General features: G+C 35.7%; 1 protein-coding gene across 3 annotated transcripts in view; it reads right to left on the bottom strand.

Annotated features, from left to right (window-relative positions):
- TTC21B (tetratricopeptide repeat domain 21B) overlaps positions 1-21021 on the bottom strand; it is an 85351-nt gene that overhangs the window by 51431 nt on the left and 12899 nt on the right. For 2 of the 3 annotated variants that reach the window (XM_070476111.1, XM_070476112.1), the window contains exons 6-15: positions 18605-18762; positions 15563-15647; positions 14384-14482; positions 12801-12993; positions 12292-12389; positions 11808-12008; positions 8249-8378; positions 3849-4006; positions 1642-1866; positions 340-578 (exon numbers count right to left, since the gene is read on the bottom strand). In XM_070476111.1, the coding sequence (XP_070332212.1) occupies positions 340-578; positions 1642-1866; positions 3849-4006; positions 8249-8378; positions 11808-12008; positions 12292-12389; positions 12801-12993; positions 14384-14482; positions 15563-15647; positions 18605-18762 (1586 nt within the window). Of the gene's footprint in view, positions 1-339; positions 579-1641; positions 1867-3848; positions 4007-8248; positions 8379-11807; positions 12009-12291; positions 12390-12800; positions 12994-14383; positions 14483-15562; positions 15648-16224; positions 16365-18604; positions 18763-21021 lie in introns of those variants that run through there. The other variant, XM_070476113.1, reaches the window with a different exon arrangement.

The following is a 21021-nucleotide window of genomic DNA, read 5'->3' as shown; positions in this document are numbered from 1 at the left end:
ATAATGCTTTCAAGCTATTAGAATACAGTAATTGTTGCTCTTTTCCTTCCCACCCAGGAAGATTCAAGGTCCAAAAATAACACCTGAGGAGGAAGACTGAGCTGAGAAACTGGAGGGAGTCACAGGTTGAAATAAATCCTAATTACTATGATTCAGGTTTTAGGGAGAGTGTGTAACCTGGTTAGAGTGATTGTGGCTGGTGGCAGGAGAAGGAAGCAAGAACACGTTAAGGAAGGCATCTATAAAGTATACGAAAAGCAGTTAAAAGGAAGAAAAATTTGGGGATTAATTTTAGGAGATAAATGTGTCAAAATAAAATGGGCCGAAAGAACCATTTACCTGTAACAAGTGATATATAGCATTTTCTCTTTTCTGTGCTTCAGATATATATCTGCCATTTTTTCCTTGGCCTCTATGAAATACGGCTGCTCGGCTGTAACATTCCGAAGCATGCTTAAAGCCCTCTCCACATCTCCCTGGGCCAGAGCTAGGTCTGCGTTAGCGATAGTGACACGCAACTCTTCAGACGTCCCAGAAAATTCATGGATAGCATCTTGCAAAACTTTGGCTGCCTCGTGCTATAAGGGTGACATCCAGATAACATTCAAAACTATAACAAATCACACTGCAAATGAAGGTCTTCTAATACAGAATGAACAATAAATGGTAGCACAGTTTTGATATTTGTGATATATTGATCGATTTTTGAAAAGCACAAAAATTTAAAACTAAACTCAGAGACCAAATTAAGATGACATATTTGTTAGCTGAAAAGTGTTCTCATAACTATGACAAGAGCAGTTGGTACATAAAGAGTTGCTGTGACTATAATAAACATTTACCTTGCATCCAGCATTGTATTAACCCATTACTTCTTATGATAATCCTCCAAGGTAGTTACTATAATTACCTCCCACCTTGCAATAAGGAAGATAAGACTCAGACCGTTAAGGAGTTAACAAATGATGGAACCAGCCTGACTCCAAAGCCTAAATTCTTTGTCATGTTCATTACTGCATCTTCAGTGGGATCCAGTCCATAGTCACCCTCTGGATCAGATGGTTCTTCATTACATAGCAGGTTATTCCCTACACTAGGACATCATTTTTATTATATCCCAGGTGAATATATTTCCTAATTTCCAAACCTGTACCTCAATGAACCTAAAATATCATTTATTTTAATTCATCTCAACTTAGGAGATTCTAAAAAAATTTTAATTTAAGAAAGGTTAAACCAAGAAAAAAATTGTGCATTGTAGAATCAATCTATAATAGAATTGGTTCTCCTTATTAAATGCATTTTATGTTAATTTGCTAGTGAAGTAGAAATTCTTTGAGATTTGGCAAGTACCTAGACATAGCCTTAATTTCCACTAAAATATGAAATATGAAGTAACTGATTAGCAACTGCTGTAACTTAAAAAACAGATATAAATGATAAGTTCCTCATTTTCTACAAGATTCTAATTCTTTTCTCAGAATTGCATTCATGTTTGCTTCCATCTGGTGCCAAGTGATGAGAAACAAATTTTCTAAACTTAATCACTTGTTCAAGGGAATAATTTTTGCATTTTCATTTCCTATTACTATATATACTTGGATAACAAAGTTCACATCTGAGCAATTAAGTTTGACCTACCTGTTCTCCATTTAAACGGTGAACCTCTACCAACTCAAGAAAGACTGATAAACGATGGCTTGCATCAATTTCAGTTTTTCTGTATTTTGACTTTGAGGAAGATCCAATTCTCCTCATTCCTGGTAAACTCATTGCCATGTGCAGAGTTTTAATTGCTTCTCCTGTTTCTCCCATTTTCTTTTGTGACTGAGCTTTTATCAGATGATATAAAGGATATTCTCTCACCTGAAAAAATAATATTCAGAAATCCATCCTTGGAGTGCTTACAACATCAACCCATAGTTTATAATCCATAAAATGCTACGATAATAGGAACGCTGAGGACAGTCTACCCTGTGAATGCATGGCATCCTTTTCTGTCTTCTTACTCATGTTCTGATCATTTATTGAAAAATCAGAATTCAGGTAACCAGCCACTACCTAGTATTCCCCTGGTTCATAAACAGGTGCTGCCACCATGATAGGAGAGAAACTGCACATAGAGTTTAGAAGGCCAGCAAGTATAGTTGAAGAAATTATTTTAGTTTTCAGAAAATGAAATTTCTTTATCTGAGACTTCTTGTACTGAAATACAAGTTATCAGATTTCTACAGTTTCTTTTTATTTTCTAACTTTAAGATTAAACATTTCAGGGCATGTTAATCAAACATGGGTTTTTACCCTTTGATACTACTCTGAAATGTGCACTACTGAAGCTTCTGTCTTTAGTTTGGCTACCAATAGCCTATACAGAAAAAATAAGAGAATGACAGATAGTGGGGAAGGAGTCAAGAAAAGAAGATGGTCCAGAATGAGATGATGTGGCAGCTATCTAACCTCTAGGATGGCTTTTGTCCTCCTAGGGCTGGGTTCTGAGCCAGAGCTAGGCATCAGGTTTACCTGTTATTCTTGTGTAAACAATCATGCTTACGCTCTCATCTCAGAGATCTTGATTCATTGGATGGGGTGCTGGCACTGGGGTCATGATGTACCACTAGTCTTAAGAACTTCCATCCTAAGAACCAGGTGTTACTTTCTGCAAACCTTGCCTACAACTTGAATTCTCCAGCTAACTAAAGGGTTCTCACATTAAAGAGTCAAAGACACTGCCAGACAAAAGAGAAAGTCTGAGGAGCTCCTACAGTGACTTCAGGAAGCCCCTGAACCTAGGATTTTCTGTAGTGCTCAGGGATATGGGATGTTTACACTGAACGTCTTGGATAGAAACCTAGTATCTTTATGTCCTCAAACCACATACCAACTTTCAAAATGACTAGGCATTCTGTGATGATGTATCCAAAGTTATTAAAAATCAAGGTCCAAGAAAGAGACAAACAATAAAATAAAAATCCTAAAACATAAAAATGTTTGGCACAATGGTCTATGTTAAAAAGCAGAGACATCACTGCTGACAAAGGTCCATATAGTCAAAGCTATGGTTTTTCCAGAAGTCATGTATGGATGTGAGAGTTGGACCATAAAGAAGGCCGAGTGCCAAAGAATTAATGCTTTTGAACTGTGGTGTTGGAGAAGACTCTAAAGAGCCCCTTGGACTGCAAGAAGATCAAACAAGTCACTCCTAAAGGATATCAACCCTGAATATTGGAAGGACTGATGCTGAAGCTCCAATACTTTGGCCATCTGATAAGAACAACCAACTCATTTGAAAAGACCCTGATGCTGAGCAAGATTGAAGGCAGGAGGAGAAGGGGACGACAGAGGATGAGATGGTTGGATGGCATCATCAGCTCAATGGACATGAGTTTGAGCAAGCTCTGGGAGATGGTGAGGGACAGGGAAGACTGGCATGCTGCAGTTCATGGGGCGGCAAAGAGTAGGACAGGACTAAATGACTGAACAACAACAACGCTCTGTAGTTGACAACTATCTTTATATATATTCACAATACATTTAATGTTCATTAAAATTGTAGAGTATTATTATATAAGTTTTATAGAAAAGAAAACTGAGGTGCAGGGAGCGAGAGGTGAAAAGACGAGACACTAATTCCAGGTCTTTTGTTGCCAAGTCCATATGGTTTTGTTAAACTAAACCACAGTTGCCTCCATTTTTTTCTCCTACTGCTAATGAGTTCAAAACATTTTCCACTAAAAAAATGCACTTATTAGCAAAATGTTACAGGCCAAAATGCAAAATAGTTGAACATGTAAACATTAAAGGTTTAAGGACAGCAATATGACTTATCCACTTGAGTCTGGAACACTTACCTTAAAATTATAGCTCAGGCATAGTTCAAGAGACTGAGAACACAATTTGAATTTTTCCTGAGACAGATAAACCTGAGCCATCAGGAGATGAGCATCAGCATAGGAAGGGCTGTGTCCTAGGCAATGCTGCAGGTTGTTAAAAGCTGCTTCGATATCACCTGGTGAGGAAACAAATCACTACTACAGTAAAAAAAAAAAAAAAATGATTAAGAGGAAGTCTGAGAGGAGGGAGAAAAGTAGTCTATGGATAGTTCTGGTGTTTGAACTTGAAATCCTCAGCTTAAACTACCTGCACTACTATTAAATCGCTTCACTTGTGTCCGACTCTTTGTGACCTTGTGGGCTATAGCCCACCAGGCTCCTCTGTCCATGGGATTCTCCAGGCAAGAATACTTGATTGGGTTGCCATGCCCTTCTCCAGAGGATCTTTCCGACCAAGGGATGGAACACCCGTCTCTTATGTCTCCTACATTGGCAGGCAGGTACTTTAACACTAACACCACCGTCCACTTCTTTCTAGTGTGCATGAAAGAATATATCCAAAGCCAGGCAATCCCCTTGGTGATAAGGAGCAAATCAGAGTATGTGAAAAGATCAGAATCCATCACCACTGTTACTGACAGTCCTATAAATGTACTTTTACTTTTCTTGTCTAATTTTTTTAAATTTTTAACTTCTTTAAAATATGTAAAACATAGAAATTTAAATAACTGGAATGTTACAGTGCCACATTAACAAGAAAGATTTAGTCTAGCAATCATTCTTAGCCAGAAATTTTACTACTGCACAAAAGACAAAAAAAAGCATAGGAATATAGTCCAGAAGTTTAGAAATGAGAGTTCCAGATTTTAAATGCCTCTTAATGCTAACTGAAACATTCAAATATTCTGGAAACACATCTATTGTATATCTAGAAGTCGTCTTTTTTTTTTAAATTGTAGCTGATTTACAGTATTGTGTTAGTTTCAGGTATAAGTAGTGACTCAGTATTTTTGCAGATTATATTCCATTATAGGACATTAACTACATCTGGGAGTCTTAAAACAGAAGGAAATGATCAAAATGAAAGTGATGGAATATTGGATTCCACCTTGGGCTGACAGCAAAGGGAGGAAGGGGCTCTTCAGAGAAATACCAGCACAGACTCTAGGTGCTAGAAGTTTCGTGATATAACCCACATTGATACACCTTTAGCCATCTCATAAACTGGCCTTAAGCAGGTACATCTAGACCAGAGCCCTGTGTAACTCTGCTAAATTATTATCTGTTCAATAACTCTCTGTGACCTTACCTGACAGCTCAACAGACAAAATAAGGCTTACAGTCAGGCCTTCGGTCCCAAAGACTCAACCTTCTTATAACAGAAATCCATTTAAACAGAAAACATTCTTCTCAAAAACAGAGGATTGATGAACAAAAATTTGGCCGAGTTAGTACAATAACTTATTAAAAGAAGTGTCAAAATCTGTCAATTAACCATCAAGCATAATAAATATTAGAGTTTTCATTCTGATGCAATTCAACACTCAGAACTCTACAGGCAAAAAAAGAAAGGATGGTTAAGCATAATAAATTTGCAAGCAAACTACCACCCCCACATTCTTTTAGGAAAGAGAAGGATCACGGAGATAACCTGAAAAAAAAATGATTATTACTGGGACTCCCCTGGTGATCCAGTGGTTAAGAATCTGCCTTGCAAGGTGGGGGACATGGGTTTGATTCTTGGTCAGGGAGCTACGATCCTGCATGACACAGAGCAACTAAGCCCATGCGCCACAGTGAAAGATTCCACGTGATTCAGTGAAGATCGTGCATACTGTAACTAAGAACTGATGCGGCCAAATAATAAATATATTTTTAAAAAGAGAAAGATTATTTCCCCAAAGAAGGGTTTGCAAACAAGAGCCGGGAAAAAAAAAAAGAACTATGTGAATAACTGAGACCTTTTTTGCTTCTTCTATAAAGGTAAAGAGAAGGAATATGGCCAGTTAGCTTTAGAAGGCCACTAACTACTTAAAAATGGACAAACAGGTCATTGTTGTTGGGAAAAAAGGCCATACAAACAAGTATCGCATCAATATCACATTCTTATCTGAGAGCGGCTCAAATTCTCTTGAGGAAAAAATGAAAGAAATTTCTGTCCTGCAGTTCTGCCTTTGTCAGGATCTTCTGTAATAAAGAATTTGGCTGGCCTTGGTTCCTGGGAGACCATCTCTAAATCTTGGAATATCCCGAGCAATAAAAGTGTCTTTGTTATTCCTGGTAGGCCCTGATAACTTATGATAATGTGACTAAGGGCTGGCCAGGTCAGAGATCCCAACCATGTGATTAGCGGGGTACGGGCTCTGAGTCATCCGTACCAGCCTGACCTGGGGAGAGGGGAGCTGGAGACTGAGTTTCATTATCATGTCTATGTAATAAAACTCTTGGGTACTGAACCCTGGGTGAGCTTCCCTGCTGCTAATGTTCTAGAGGTGTTGTCATATGTTTGTGTGTCAGAAAGTTGATGTGTCCTGTTCCCTTCACACGTGGGACCCTCCCAGACCTCAACCTCTACATCTCTTCCTTTTGCTGGCTCAGATGGATATTTTTTGCTATAAAACTCTAATCCTAGCGATAGGGCTTTCCTGACTTCTGTGACTCTTCCGAGTAAACTACTGAACCTGATGGGAGTCGTCAGAACCCTTAAATTTGTAGCCAGCAAATCAGACATGCAAATGGCTCTGGGAACCTCTGAGCTTGTGGCTGCCGTCTGCTAGGGCAGTCTAGGGCAGTCTGATGGAGACTGTGCCCTTAACCTGTAAGTTTGGCCCAAGTCCAGGTACTTTGTACCAGAAGTCACTGCAATTGGCAGCTCAGCAAGAATACTGCTGTTTAGACATGTGCCAGCATGGTATCACATTATTTCAGGCTGCTCTTTTTAACAATGGGGTTAATGTACAAGACTCATTCCTAATAAGAGTTAGTTGCTCAGTCATGTCCAACTCTTTGCCACCCCATGGACTGCAGCCCACCAGGCTGTATGGGATTCTCCAGGCAAGAATACTGGAATGGGTTGCCATTTCCTATTCCAGGGGATCTTCCTAACACAGGGATTGAACCTGGGTCTCCTGCATTGCTGACAGATTCTTCACCACCTGAGCCACCAGGGAAGCCCTTCATTCCTAGTGAAAGGGAAAGTCGCTCAGTCGTGTCCCACATTTTGCAACCCATGGACTATATAGTCCATAGGATTCTCCAGGCCAGAATACTAGAGTAGGTAGCCTTTCCCTTCTCCAGGGGATCTTCCCAACTCAGGGATCGAACCCAGGTCTCCTGTATTGTAGGCAGATTCTTTACCAGCTGAGCCACAAGGGAAGCACTTCATTCCTAGACACTTCGGCAATGAAGTATTACTATTAATATACTGAGACTGATTTATATAAAGATTCAAAATAAATAAGTGTTGAATAAATTAATCACAGAACTCAAAAGTCCCATTTGAATTATCTAGTAGGTGACATCCATTCTAACTGAAAAGAAAGTAGAAATATCATGTGGCTCAACAGAACTCACTTAGGAGAAGGTATCAGAGAATCACTTCTTACAACTAGAGTATTTTAGAGGTGAAATTAACTCTTCTGATAATTTGGTTCTTTTTAAAAAATAGTTAAAACCAAGACCCCAAAAATTAGTAAAGTCAATCTCTTAACTCTTTCTATTATGTATAGGAGGTAACTGAATGAATGCATTTAAGGTGGTTTCTACCCTACAGGACTTTACAAACTTAATTTACTCTGCATAGCATGTAGCCAGCAAAGATATATATATACACATAAGGCCCATATGATGGTCTACTTACATATATATTGCCAAACATGTGTGTGTCCTAAAAACGCTAAGGTTACAACTGAGGTAATTTTTTTTTTGAGGTTATTTTTTTAAAGCTATCACCAATCACAGAAACTAGATAGGAATTAATTTATTTCCTAAGTATCTGAAACCTGATAAACATCAGATTTGATTATGCCAATGAATCAATAATGATGGATTATGATCTGTCCAAAGGAGAGATTAAAGACTATAAATTTTTACTGCCTGGCTTTAGTACTATCTGATGGACTTTTTTTTTAAAGTGGTAGAACTATATTTTTCCAGAAGTTCATCTGAATCACAAAAGTTTATGGCAATCTTTTTTAAAGAACTAAAGAGTTAAGAGTTGTACAATTTTATTCTGTATAAAAATTAATTGTATACATTAATTAAATTTTAATTAAAATTTAATTAATATACTGTGCATATGTAAAATGTGTATTTTGTGTGACTATTCTTCATATATGACGGGTGCTTAGTTTGTTCATACTTCTTCTTATCAACATCAGAATATAAAGGTTATTTTAAGCTTTTAATGTACACCTTACCTGACAAATACTTCACTTTTGCTATTAGGAAGACAGCCTGCAGAAGACCAGGAACAGTTCTGACTATAGTCTCCAGGATTGAGGTACAACGTCTGAGAAGTGGAGAAAGAGGTTGCCCAGGACTTGCAGGCTAAATAAAACAAATCAGCAAGTCATTTTTATAAGTTTTTAACAGTATAAGGCTAAAAATAAACACATTATTAATTGTAATGTGAAGAGCAAAACCCACATGCTTGCCCACTATCTCACTATGACTAGATTAATACTAGTTTATCTCCCTGGGATCTATGAACAGACTATATAAATGATGGCTTTTTCTCAGCAAAATAATTGTGAAGTTACCATACAGTTACTAATTTGATAACATATGAAAGGAGCATTTATGTTCGAAAGCTTTATCAAGGAAACACACCTGTTCAAAGGAATAATGAGAGGCAGAGTTTCTTGCTGGAACTGAGAGTCAAGGGAATGTGAGCTCTAATTCTAAACCTGTCTTGGGATTTTACTCAATTCAATAACCTGCACCACCCTCGAGAATACTGCAAAGTCAGTTTTTAGAGAATTCAGATTTTGTCATCCTAGTAAAAACCCAATGGCAGAACACATGCATGTACACTACATCACATGTCTCATATTCCCCACTTTTCTGTCTGACATGTTGTAGGCCCTCAATTTTTTTCTCTTTTAATTAATAATGAATTTAATAGCTAAAGTAGTACTAGACAACTTGTTTATTCTTTTAATGGCTATCTACTCAATCTTTATCCAGCAGTTATCCGCTCACAACTTAGAAACGTGATATTAGATTTTTAAATATCCAATGTTTACTCTCCCACTTTACCTTACCAGTGCTCCTTCCTTTATCTGAAGGACCATCCTCCCATCCCCGTAACCTTACACTCTGCATGCAGATTCTTAACTGAAGCACAGACTCTTACTGACAACTGACCCTATAAGGAGCCACTAACAAGAAAAGTGTGGTATCTTCGATGTTGAGGCACCAAAAAATGTGTGCTCAAAAGAATTTTCGGAGCACAACTACTGGTACCTAGAATACTTCAACTTCTTGAAATTTCTAAAGCACTTATCTAGGTAATATTTTTTTAGCATTCTTTGTCTTATTAGTCCTACAGTAGTTTCATATTTAGTTTTGCCTCTTTTATAGGGCTAAGGGTCCTTATATGTCTTAAAGATGAGACTTTTAAAACTTTACACTGTAATGGATATAGTGTTTATTCTTAAAATATATTTACTTTTTCAGTGCAATTGAAAATAATGAAAGCACAGGTAACAGGGCGAGGTTCTGATGTCGTCTGCCCCTTGCTAAAACTTACTCATTGAAAACAACCATCATTTTTCCTCTAATTTCAGAACGAATCATAGTAAAAAATTCAGGGCTTATAAAGACAATCTCTAAGATAATATCTGCTTGATTTTTTTTTAAAAAAAGTGTGTATTTGTAAAAGGGCCAAAGCAGTAGAAAGAGAGCTGGAGAGACAAGTCTGCCTTTCTGATACTTCCCCAGGAAAACAGCATTTTAAGTGCTAATTAGATTCCATCATGCTGATGAAGCTTACATTATGGAAAAACAGAATGTCTGTGCACTAGGGACCCAACTACAACTTAACACATTATTTCTTGCTCCTTTTACAGTTTACTCTCAGGCCAGCTGCCAGAAGAAGCCTTTTAAAACGCTGAACTGGATCATGTGGGAAACCCTCTGGTGGCTCCCCACTGTTCCCAGAACTGAAGTCAGAGAAATTACCGCCAGTTTCCAACGATGCCTTACGGAGACCACTCCCTGCCTCCTCACTCGGCCCCAGCCACTCTCCTCTCCTTTGTCCCTTTGGGCCACTGAACAATGGCTCCTTTTGCCTGAAACACTCTATGGTATATTCCCACATGACCTTGAAGTTTTTGTTCAAATTCTACCATCATAATGAGGCCTACCTAGACCACCTTATCTAAAATTATTGCCCCCTTTCACTCTGTTTTGTTATTTTCTCCTATAATCTCCTAATATACTACAAGATTGATTGTATTATGTCTCCTCCTGATAGTATTCATGTATTAAGAAGGCAAGGAATATTGTTTGCTTTTACACAACTATTTCCCCAACTCTGAAGAGTCCACTGGGAACCCTACAAGCATTTGTTGGATGAATTCTAAATACTGCATGAGTACTGAAAAATGCTTTCCAACTCATGAGCAACTGAAAGCAGATCATGACTGGAGAAACTGAGATCAATCCCAAGTGCAATTCCAGAGTGGTTGGTTGAAAAAAATTGGTCATGAAAGTCGGGAAAAGGATATGATGATCAATAAAAGGCAGCGTGAGCTCCCTAAGGAAAGGTCATTGTTTTCATTTCCTTGTTAATACAGTTACTGAAGCTGTAACTTCAGGGAGAAATCAGGGAGAATACTAAAAACTATGCTTTCAGGAATGAAGTATTTGATAGTGCATGCCATGATATCTCTGTTGAATTGTGAGTTGAGCATAACAAAGTTGTGTCATCTGCTTACTGCCTGTAATAAAAGAGTGCTAATGGATACATGTCAACTTGGAATGAACTCTGTGGTAATATAACAGAGGGTTACATTCTCAGTGCTACTTGGAGCCACACAGGCAGACGATGTTTGACAACAAAGATCCATATAAAACAGATGACAGTTAGGACCCCAAATGATACAATAATCTGTAATTATGGGATAAGTATGAGGAGATAAAATTTCATAGGGACAAATGTAGAGTCCTACACTTAGGTCCAAAGTTATAGTGATTAACAGATCTAAGGACTCTGGTTAACTGTTAAATCAACAGGGGTTGATAATGTAATGTGATTCACAAAAAAGAAACTGATGGACCTCCAGAATTAGGAAGCAAAGAATCTGATCTAAGTTTTGCAGGCCAAATCCATATTTGGAATAGTGAGCTTAATCAGGCACTGATAAAATCAAGAATATCCTCAGACTCACAACCAGGGATCTCAAACTATGTCATAAAAAAAGAAAGGGTTGGAAACCTGGGACTGTTCAGAAACATGAAAATTAATTTCCTACATCTGCAGGTCTGTTCTATGAATGTTCTATGTAACTGCACTTGCTCCATGTCACTCCAGAGAGCAAAAGGAGGACCAGTAAATAGGTGAGTTTTTTAACACAAAGCAAAATCTGACTTAACATAGGAAATACAGTCTAATAATCACAGTTACATAATAAGAACTGTATCTTTGAGTGCATCCAAAGATGGGATGGACAGTTAATGAGGATATTATAGAGTAGATACTAATACAAGGTGGGTGCCTAAATTAAATGACTTCTAATAGTTCAAACTCAAGATTTTAAGATTTTATGAATTACAAATCAATATTTATAAACCAAAACATTTATTAGTTGATAATAATCATTACTGTAAATATTTTCATTAAAAACTACTTCAACTAATATAGATACAAATACTTTCATTTTATAGTCTAATCTGTAGAACATAATTTATTAGTAACTTTCATAAAACATTATGTAAATGCATCTTTGAAAATAAGTCCCAGAAATAACACACCTGCATTGGACAGAAATTCAGATATTCTGTAATAATTTCTAGCAAGAAATCAGGATTTAACTTCTCAAAATACTGTATGCCAAGAGGTAAATCCTCCAATTGTGAAAAATGAGTGTCCAGGACATCATTTAACAAATTAATAACCTCTTCTTGTCGTTTATTTTTCTTCATAGCGAGAACTGCATGTAAATAGGCTAATTCCTGCAAAATAAGTAGTTTTTATAAATTACTCCATACAGTTATAAAGCCATTTATTTCTACTTAGATTTCAAATGTATATGAAGAGATATTTATAAGCACTATTTGTTCAAACTTAAATATTAGTTTACATGGATTTTTAAAATCATGTGGAAAATTAATAAATGTAATTACATATTAAAGTTAATGCATTAGTCCTCTAAACCCATTGTTAAATTTTTAAACATTGAAAATTTCATATTTAATAAGTAGTTAGAATCTACCCTGATAAAATAAAATACTATACCGCTGATTTTCCAATAGACTGCTGAACTTCACTAAGGAATTCTAGATGCTGATCTGCATCCTGTAGTTGCCCTTCTATTAATTGACACTGGATAAATCCTAAAAAGAAAACAGATGAAAATGGGAAAAATCCACATTATTCCAGGCATGTACATCTTAACACAAACAATATTAAACAAGGTTTTTCTTTTTGGCCATAATACAAAGTTTTAGATTAAAAAAAGAAAAAGATTGAAAAGAAATGGGTAGCTTTGTATGCACATAAAATCAGTTACTAAGGAATTCATAATTTATGGGAATTATCTCATAAAAATCTATTACCTACAGACAGTTTTTAAGAAACAAATATTCTATTTTTAAAGGTACATGATTTTTTTCTGTTGTAGATAATAGAGAACTGTTTAATTTTAGAAAACTACAAAATATGTCTTTTCTTCTTTAAAGGCAGGTATTAAAAGTAATCATTATTTGCATCTGTCTGAGGAACACTCATAGATACAGTTGTCATACCAATTAGAGCAGAGACACTGGTTTCATCTAGTGTCATGGCGGTCTTATACCACTTCAAGGCCTCTTTAACTTTCCCGTGTAAAATCATTTGGTATCCAAGCTCTGTAGCAAATTCTGATTGTTGAGGATTTAAACTAAAAGCTTTTTCTAGCAATGTTTGGGTTTTCTGAAGAATGAGTTGACTACGTCCACACTAAAAAGAAAAAAAAATTAAGTTAAACTAAAACAAGTCTACTAAGATGGAAGAATTTGTTTTTTCTAAATGTACATATGAATAATTTGTATTTCATAGATGAAAAATATGGGGAAAAATTATTTCATAACTGAAGAATAATAAATCTACTGCATTTACTGTCTAGATAGTACATCAAGAGTTGATATCCTATCAGAACTTAAACATCCTAACGAGTAGTGCTTTTAAAAAACAGCTCTCCTGAAAAATGTATTGCTTCTATGGTACTCCACAAGCATGTTTTATAACTCGCTTTTTAAACTGTTTCATGACTGTCTTATAATTAGAGAAGAAAATCATTATTTAAGGTTTTATATATATTTACATACATGTGTGCTTAAATATAGTATAATATAGAGAGATGTATATATTTTATTGAACTTTTATTGCATTGAAAACTAGGATAAGAATCTGATTTACCCCTAAAGACAAGTGTGCCACTAGTGAGAACCACGCCTTATAATCCTCTTGAAAAAAAGCCTTCAAAAATATTTCAAGAAATGGCAATGTTGTCAGAATTAAGTATATACTTTTTGAACATCATTACTTTGAAGACTTCTTACTTACTGAATTGTTTGATTTGCTGTAAACTAGTAACAATTATGCGTCTGCAGTAGGTAAATAAAAAATGTTAAAATTCCCCACTAACTCAAATTTCTGTAATGGGGAGCAGTTCCCCTAAATTTCATTTGATCTGACAACCTTTGTTTTTAATTAAGAGAATTCAGTTTATTCATGTCCTTTAACAATTAATAAACTTAATTATTTTCTTTCAACTTTATTTTAATAATTATTTTACTTACTGTGCCCTTTTCCTTATTTTTTTCTAGCATAGTTTCAATCCTCTCATTTCTTGTATTGGTTTTAAGATTCTGCTATATTTATCTATTCCATTTCCAATTACCTTTTTATGGGTGCTTTTCATAAAAATCGTTTCTTTACTATTACAAAAAATAAGACAGAAACCATTTCCTCAACCCAAATAGTCTATTACTTACTTCAAAACATTTAAAAATCAGTTTTAAAAACATATAGCAAAGAACAACCTTAGTCATAAATGCTATGCTCTGGTTAAAATAAATCACTTTCCATTTCCTTTGTCTGGAAGGCACTTCCCTATTAAAGGATTCACAAGTGCCACTTCCTCCATGAACCCTCCATGATGGCCTTTTATAGCTGGAAGCTGTATCTCCTCTGAACTACCTCCCTTTAGAATCTATCACATACTCATAGGCACATCTATGAATTTTCTAGTATTTTCACTCCAGGCCATATGCTTTTTGGTGCCTCAACGTTTGTGACTAATTTTATACTTCCAGCTACAAATAACAGAGCTTTGCAGTACTCTTACAATTCTGCTGAAGGCTATTGTGATTGTATAAAAAAGCTGAGCATTCTGTGGTTCCACGGCATCCAATGCATTTCCTAAGTTTTCCAGCTGGGTGGCAGCCTAAAACAAAAGTATTCAGTTTAATTTTAAAATACACTAAGAATAAAAATAGCATAATACATGACACATACATTAGTAAATTTGTATTTATATGTTAAAAAAAAATCTTTGCTTTTATCAATTCCCCTTCTTTCAATGAAATCATATGGTGCAAGAGGGTAAAGGATCCTTCCATTAAAAGTGCAATGGTTATAAGTAAAAATTGCATTATAAAATGTGCATCTTTAATAGTTGCTGAATAGAAACCTTTGGGTGATATCCAAATATTCAAAGATACCTATAATATCCAGTTAACTATACATGCCAAGCTCCTTCTCCAATAATTTATGACACATATGAGATATGAATGATAACTTATTTTTACAAACATTAATATTATATGAGGTCAGTCCTCGGATTACCTACATAGCCTGGTTTATATTTAAAATATTTTCAAGACCAAAAAAATCAGATACTTGAAAAATAATTTCAATGCCTGGAAAATTTACTCTAGATTTGCTCTACTAAGATTCTTCTAGTATTTACTGAAGTATTTACTAGGTACTATCACATTAACCCACTTAACCCTAAATAAGAGTCTAAATCTATTATCTGTTATAATAGTATTGACTTCAGAGTGGATTTTGGCATCCCATAAACCAAAATATATAGTCAACGTGTTCATTACCAGAGAAACGTGTACCTTATAAGGTTCAATGGGATTTCATCCTAACCCATTTAACTTATACAAACTCAATAAAATTGTAAAAGTACTATGAATTATATTTTCTATGTTCTCTTCCATAACCAGTATCACTAGTTACATTAATCATATATCATATGACACGAGTTTTACATAGAAACAGCATCTGCTGTAATTAATAATTTTTAAAGCTTTCAATGATACTTTTAACTATATGATACTTTTGCTTTACTAGGTGATTTAAGATACCCACCTTTGTTAAGGTATATTTCTAGGACTCAACAAAAACTGCCATGATATACATTCTAAAAGCACTTCAAGTCTCTTTAGTATGTTCATGTGTGTGTAACTAAATATATATTTAATACAGGAAAGTTATATAATGCAATACAACTTACCTTCTCTATATCCCCCTCCCTACACAAATAGTAAAGGGCCAGCATTCTCAGTGCTTCCAAATTTTGATTATCTTGCAGCATCAACCTGCCAAAAAAAATTTCAGTTAATGTTGAAATAAATTATGTATTATTATCTGACAACTTGCAAAGTTGGTTTGCTGGTCTGATTACTCCACAGTTTAAGTAAGTAATTTTTATTAGTAAAATAACATCTCCTTTATAAAAATTATCAATCTCATTATTTAAAATCAAAAGAATCTCTGGATCTTTATCTTAATATGTTTATAAAGGCAAAATGGTTGTCTGAGGAGGCCTTATAAAAAGCTGAGGAAAGAGAAGTAAAAGGCAAAAGAGAAAAATGAAAGATATACTCATTTGAATGCAGAGTTTCAAAGAATAGCAAGGAAAGATAAGAAAACCTTCCTAGTGAACAGTGCAAAGAAAGAGAGGAAAACAATAGAATGGGAAAGACTAGAGATTTCTTTAAGAAAATTAGAGATACCAAGGGAACATTTCATGCAAAGATGGGCACAATAAAGGACAGAAACAGTATGGGCCTAACAGAAGCAAAAGATATCAGAAGAGATGGCAAGAATACACAAAGGAACTATATGAAAAAACATCTTAGTGACCCAGATAACCACGATGGTGTGATCACTCACCTAGAGCCAGACATCTTGGGAGTGCGAAGTCAAGTGGGCCTTAGGAAGCATTGCTACAAACAAAGCTAGTGGAGGTAATGGAATTCCAGATGAGCTATTTCAAATCCTAAAAAATTATGCTGTGAAAGTGCTGTACTCAACATGCGAGCAAATCTGGAAAATGCAGCAGTGTCCACAGCACTGGAAAAGGTCATTCCAATCCAATTCCAAGTTTTCATTCCAATCCCAAAGAAGGGCAATGCCTAACAATGTCCAAACTACCACACAATTGCACTCATTTCACATGCTAGCAAACTAATGCTCAAATTCTACAAGCCAGGCTTCAACGATATGTGAACCAAGAACTTCCAGATGTTCAAGCTGGATTTAGAAAAGGCAGAGGTACCAGAGATCAAATTGCCAACATCCACTGGATCACAGAAAAAGCAAGAGAATTCTAGAAGAACATCTACTTCTGCTTCATTGACTATGCTAAAGCCTTTGTGCAGATCACAACAAACTGTGGCAAATTCTTTAAAGAGATGGGAATACCAGACCACCTTACATGCTCCTGAGAATCCTGTATGCAGGTCAAGAAGCAACAATTAGAATGGACATGAAACAGACTGGTTCTAAATTAGGAAAGGAGTATGTCAAGGCTGTATATTGTCACCCTGCTTATTTAACTTATATGCAGAGTACATCATGCAAAGTACAAATGCCGGACTGGAAGAAGCACAAGCTGGAATCAAGTTTGCCGGAAGAAATGTCAATAACCTCAGATATGCAGATAACACCACCCTTACGGCAGAAAGCAAAGCACTAAAGAGCCTCTTGATGAAGGTGAAAGAGGAGAGTGAAAAAGCTGGCTTAAAACTCAACATTCACACAACTAAGATCATGGCATCTGGTCCCATCACTTTATGGCAAATAGATGGGGAAACAATGTAGTGAGACTTTCTTTTCTTGGGCTCCAAATCACTGCAGATGATGACTGCAGCCATGAAATTAAAAGATGCTTGCTTCTTGGAAGAAAAGCTATGACAAACCTAGATAGCATATTAAAAAGGAGAGACATTACTTCGCTGACAAAAGTCAAACCATAGTCAAAGCTACAGTTTTTCCAGTAGTCATATATGAATGCGAGAGTTGGACCATAAAGAAAGCTGAGCATTGAAGAATTGATGGAACTGAACAAATGGGGTAACACATTAGGTTTATCATGCATGGCATGCTACATTATTAGCTGCAGCTTTTTTCACTCTCCCTGATACATGCTTTCTGCCATGTAACTGAGCAGCTCCTCCTACAAATGCTGGCTTGTACTTCACTGCCCCCGATTACAACTTGGAACTTTTTCTTGGCCAGTAGGATGTGGACAGGAATGGCAGTGTGCCACCCCTGTTTCAGAGGCACTGCTACTAATATCACACAAAAAAGAGGCAAGCAGAGATTATGTCTTTTTGATGGAAGAACACATCAACACTTATGAATTAACTGTCAAACAAAAACAAGTATCGAATGTGAATCTAACCAAGCCTCTGGATCCATCAACAATTTACTGGAAAAACTAAGTATAAGCAACAAGTTATATGCTGATGTGGCACACAATCAATACAATTCCTATCATGGAATACCTGCTGGGTAAAAATCCTGGTTTCATTAACTTAAGAGTAAGAAGAAAAAGGAGAGACTGCTGGAGAGAAAGAGGGAAGAAGAGAGAGGGAACCATTCAAGGCCCTCAGAATCAGAAGAAAAACTAAAATCTTTACAATGATGAACAAGACCCTTCACAACCTGGCACCCCTTCTCCCTCCCACCTCTGTTCTGAGGTTACCGCCTAGTCATCTTGCTCCTTCCCACACTTAACCACATGACACGGACTCTTGCCTCAAGGACTTTGCACTTGCGTTTCCCTCTGTCTGCAACCTTCTCTGGAATGTCTGCATGCTTGCTCCCTCAGTCAAATGCCATCTTCTCAGAGGCCTTCCCTGATCAGCTGATAAAATCCAAGCCCTTCCCTCAACTCCCTATTTTACTTTCCAGCTTTACTTTTTCTCCACTGAGCTTATAACGTTCTAGCACCCTACAAAATTTCTTATGTTTACTTATTACACGGTTCCTCTCATTTGAATATAAGCTTCATGAGGTCAGCAATTATTATCCTTCTGAACCTTAAGAGTGTCTTAGAATAACTACTCAGGTGTTAATATATATTTATGTAAATCGATAAATTCAGCCCTTAAAAACAGTGCAATGTCAAGGTTTTTCTTCAATTCTATATTATTTGAAAAAAATCAAATTGAAAATATCTTATAAGAAAAAACTACACATAGATTTTCTTTTTTCTGGAAATTAAAACCAGGCCCAAAGATACTTGTGAGATCTTGTTTTACTGAACCTGTGTGCTGTCTCAACTGTCTGGTCCCAATCCTGCAAGGCTAGTTGTAGTTTCATTTTCTTTACCAAAGCAGGAAGGAAACTTGGAAAATTCATGATTATCTGGTTCACAGTCTCCAGAGCGCTTGAATAATTCTGGCGCATCTCAAGGCACTGTGCCTAATGGGAGAAAAAAGTAAAAAGTGACATCAAAACTGTGATCATATACACTTAGGTTCTCAAAGCACGTGAGGTAGAATTCTAGCATTTAACATTTTCTATATTTTTGCTTTCTGACCTTTCTGTAAGGAATAGTTATCACTTCTGTAATCAGAAAAGTAAGTTTTAATCAAACAAAATTTTGAAACATCACACAGAATCAAAATATTTTATATAATAAGTGATTTTTTAAAATTCACTTTTAAATAACAGAAATATAATTAAAGGATAAAATTTTGAAATATATATCAAAAAGAATGTATTTATAACAGAAAAATTATATTTTAGAATAAAATATTTCCAGGATATCTGTAAGTAGCATCTAAAACTAAGAAATTTTTATCTTTTTAAAAAAATTACTTTCAGCCTTAAAAAAATTACTTTCAGCCTTAAAAAATTTTAGAGATAAGCAATACAAATTGCAAAACTATCTCAATATTTTCACTTCTAAGAATTATCTTAAGGACATAACTGTATATTTATGGCAGGATTATTTACAATAAAAAAAAGTTAAAGTAACCCAAAATGGCCACATAGGATTAAATGACAGTATATTTATTTAATAAGATTTCAGGTGCCATTAAAGGTCATTATGTTAATTTGTAGATCTATACTTATGAAACAAAAAAGTGTCATTTACAATATAATTAGTTCACCTGGTTATCTCCAATGCTGATATTTATTTTTAATTCAGATATTACTATATTCTAAAATTTTTCTACAATGTACTTGTAATTACTTTCGTGGTCATAAAATATAAATCTACAAATATAGTATGTGCTTTAAGAACAGATGATGAGGCCTATTTATCATATGTCAGATTTTTAAAAACATGTTACTGAATCCCCTTCAGGAATAAATTTAGTCCTAGAATATCTCAGTTCAAAATGAGCATCTGCCTCAACAGATGCACAGTATATCTGCAATACATTCCTGAAATCAGTTTGAGATTATATTCCCATAGAATTAAAGGAAAAGTGTGAGAACCATCCAATGATGCCATTGACTGCATCAAAATAAATTATTTAAACTTCTCAATGGCATACAATATAGCAAAAAAGAATAAAGATAATTTTAAAAAATATATAGACACCTTTGGAATCTGTCTGAATAGCTGGTAACTTTAAATAAAATCATACCAACAGAACACATTTAGTACTTCCTTAGACCATTACCTCCCATGTGAATGCAACATACCATATTAAATGAAACTAAATTTGCTATATAATTGGTGCATATCATTCCGGTTGGAATTCAACTAATGCAAGCCTCTGGCTGAATGAACTGAAAAATACATACATAATTGGAATGGGTTATATCAGAAAAAGAAAAAGAATGGGTTATATCAGTCTAAAAAGTATTAGAGGAAAAGGGAAAATCCTCCTAAGCTGCTTATATTAACACTTGAAATAGCCCTACCTGAGAAGACTATCTACTAGCTTTGCTTTAAGGACTAGAGAGGAAGAGAAATCATAGAGAAAAACTTAAAAAAAAAAAAAAAACTTGCTATATGCCCATAAACTCCTGCAGTGCCATGAGGCAAAACCTGAGTCCAATCAGTATGAATTCTAGTTGTCCTGATGACAAGCATCTGAACAAGCTCACTAGCCATGGAAACTGACAAGGGCAATGTAGGGACATTGGCAGTAGCCAAGACACTAATAATCCTCTTTTTCTTTTTTATCCCCTCCCCCAAATTGCTAATTTAATAGACTGTTTCCTAATATAAATTTAGTTTCTTTTTGCTGAAATTAAAAAAAAAAATTTTTTAAGGCATTCAAAGTCATCAATGGGATTGAAGAAAGAGTCCAAGTTAAATACTTCCGCCCACCAATGATTTCTAATGACTTTGCCACTTGGTTATCCCTCCCAATGTACGGGTAAGTGATAGCATGCTATTTCTCTTTTCATCAGCTGCCAATCTACCCGGTTCAAAGCAAGAGCCAAAGGCTTTACAGAAGCCGCCAGCCTCTCATCCCTATCCCATCCATGCCCACCTGCCCTGACACTCACCTTCTTTCCCTCAATCCTTCACTTCTCTCCCCTTCACTCATTCTGCTTTAGTCTCCAGACTAAATGAATATGCCTTAAGGTATATGAACTCTCTACCCATCTATTTGTAATGCTCTCCCTAGGGGTCCACATGGCTTTAAACCTCACCTCCTATATATCTTTGCTCAAATGTCACTTTCTCTGACTACATCATTTAAAACTGCCTTC

Source organism: Odocoileus virginianus, chromosome 13 (assembly GCF_023699985.2).
Source record: "Odocoileus virginianus isolate 20LAN1187 ecotype Illinois chromosome 13, Ovbor_1.2, whole genome shotgun sequence".
In the NCBI taxonomy this organism is placed as follows: Eukaryota; Metazoa; Chordata; class Mammalia; order Artiodactyla; family Cervidae; genus Odocoileus; species Odocoileus virginianus.
Note: the sequence above shows the minus strand (reverse complement) of the source record. Positions and strands in the feature narration are given on the sequence as shown.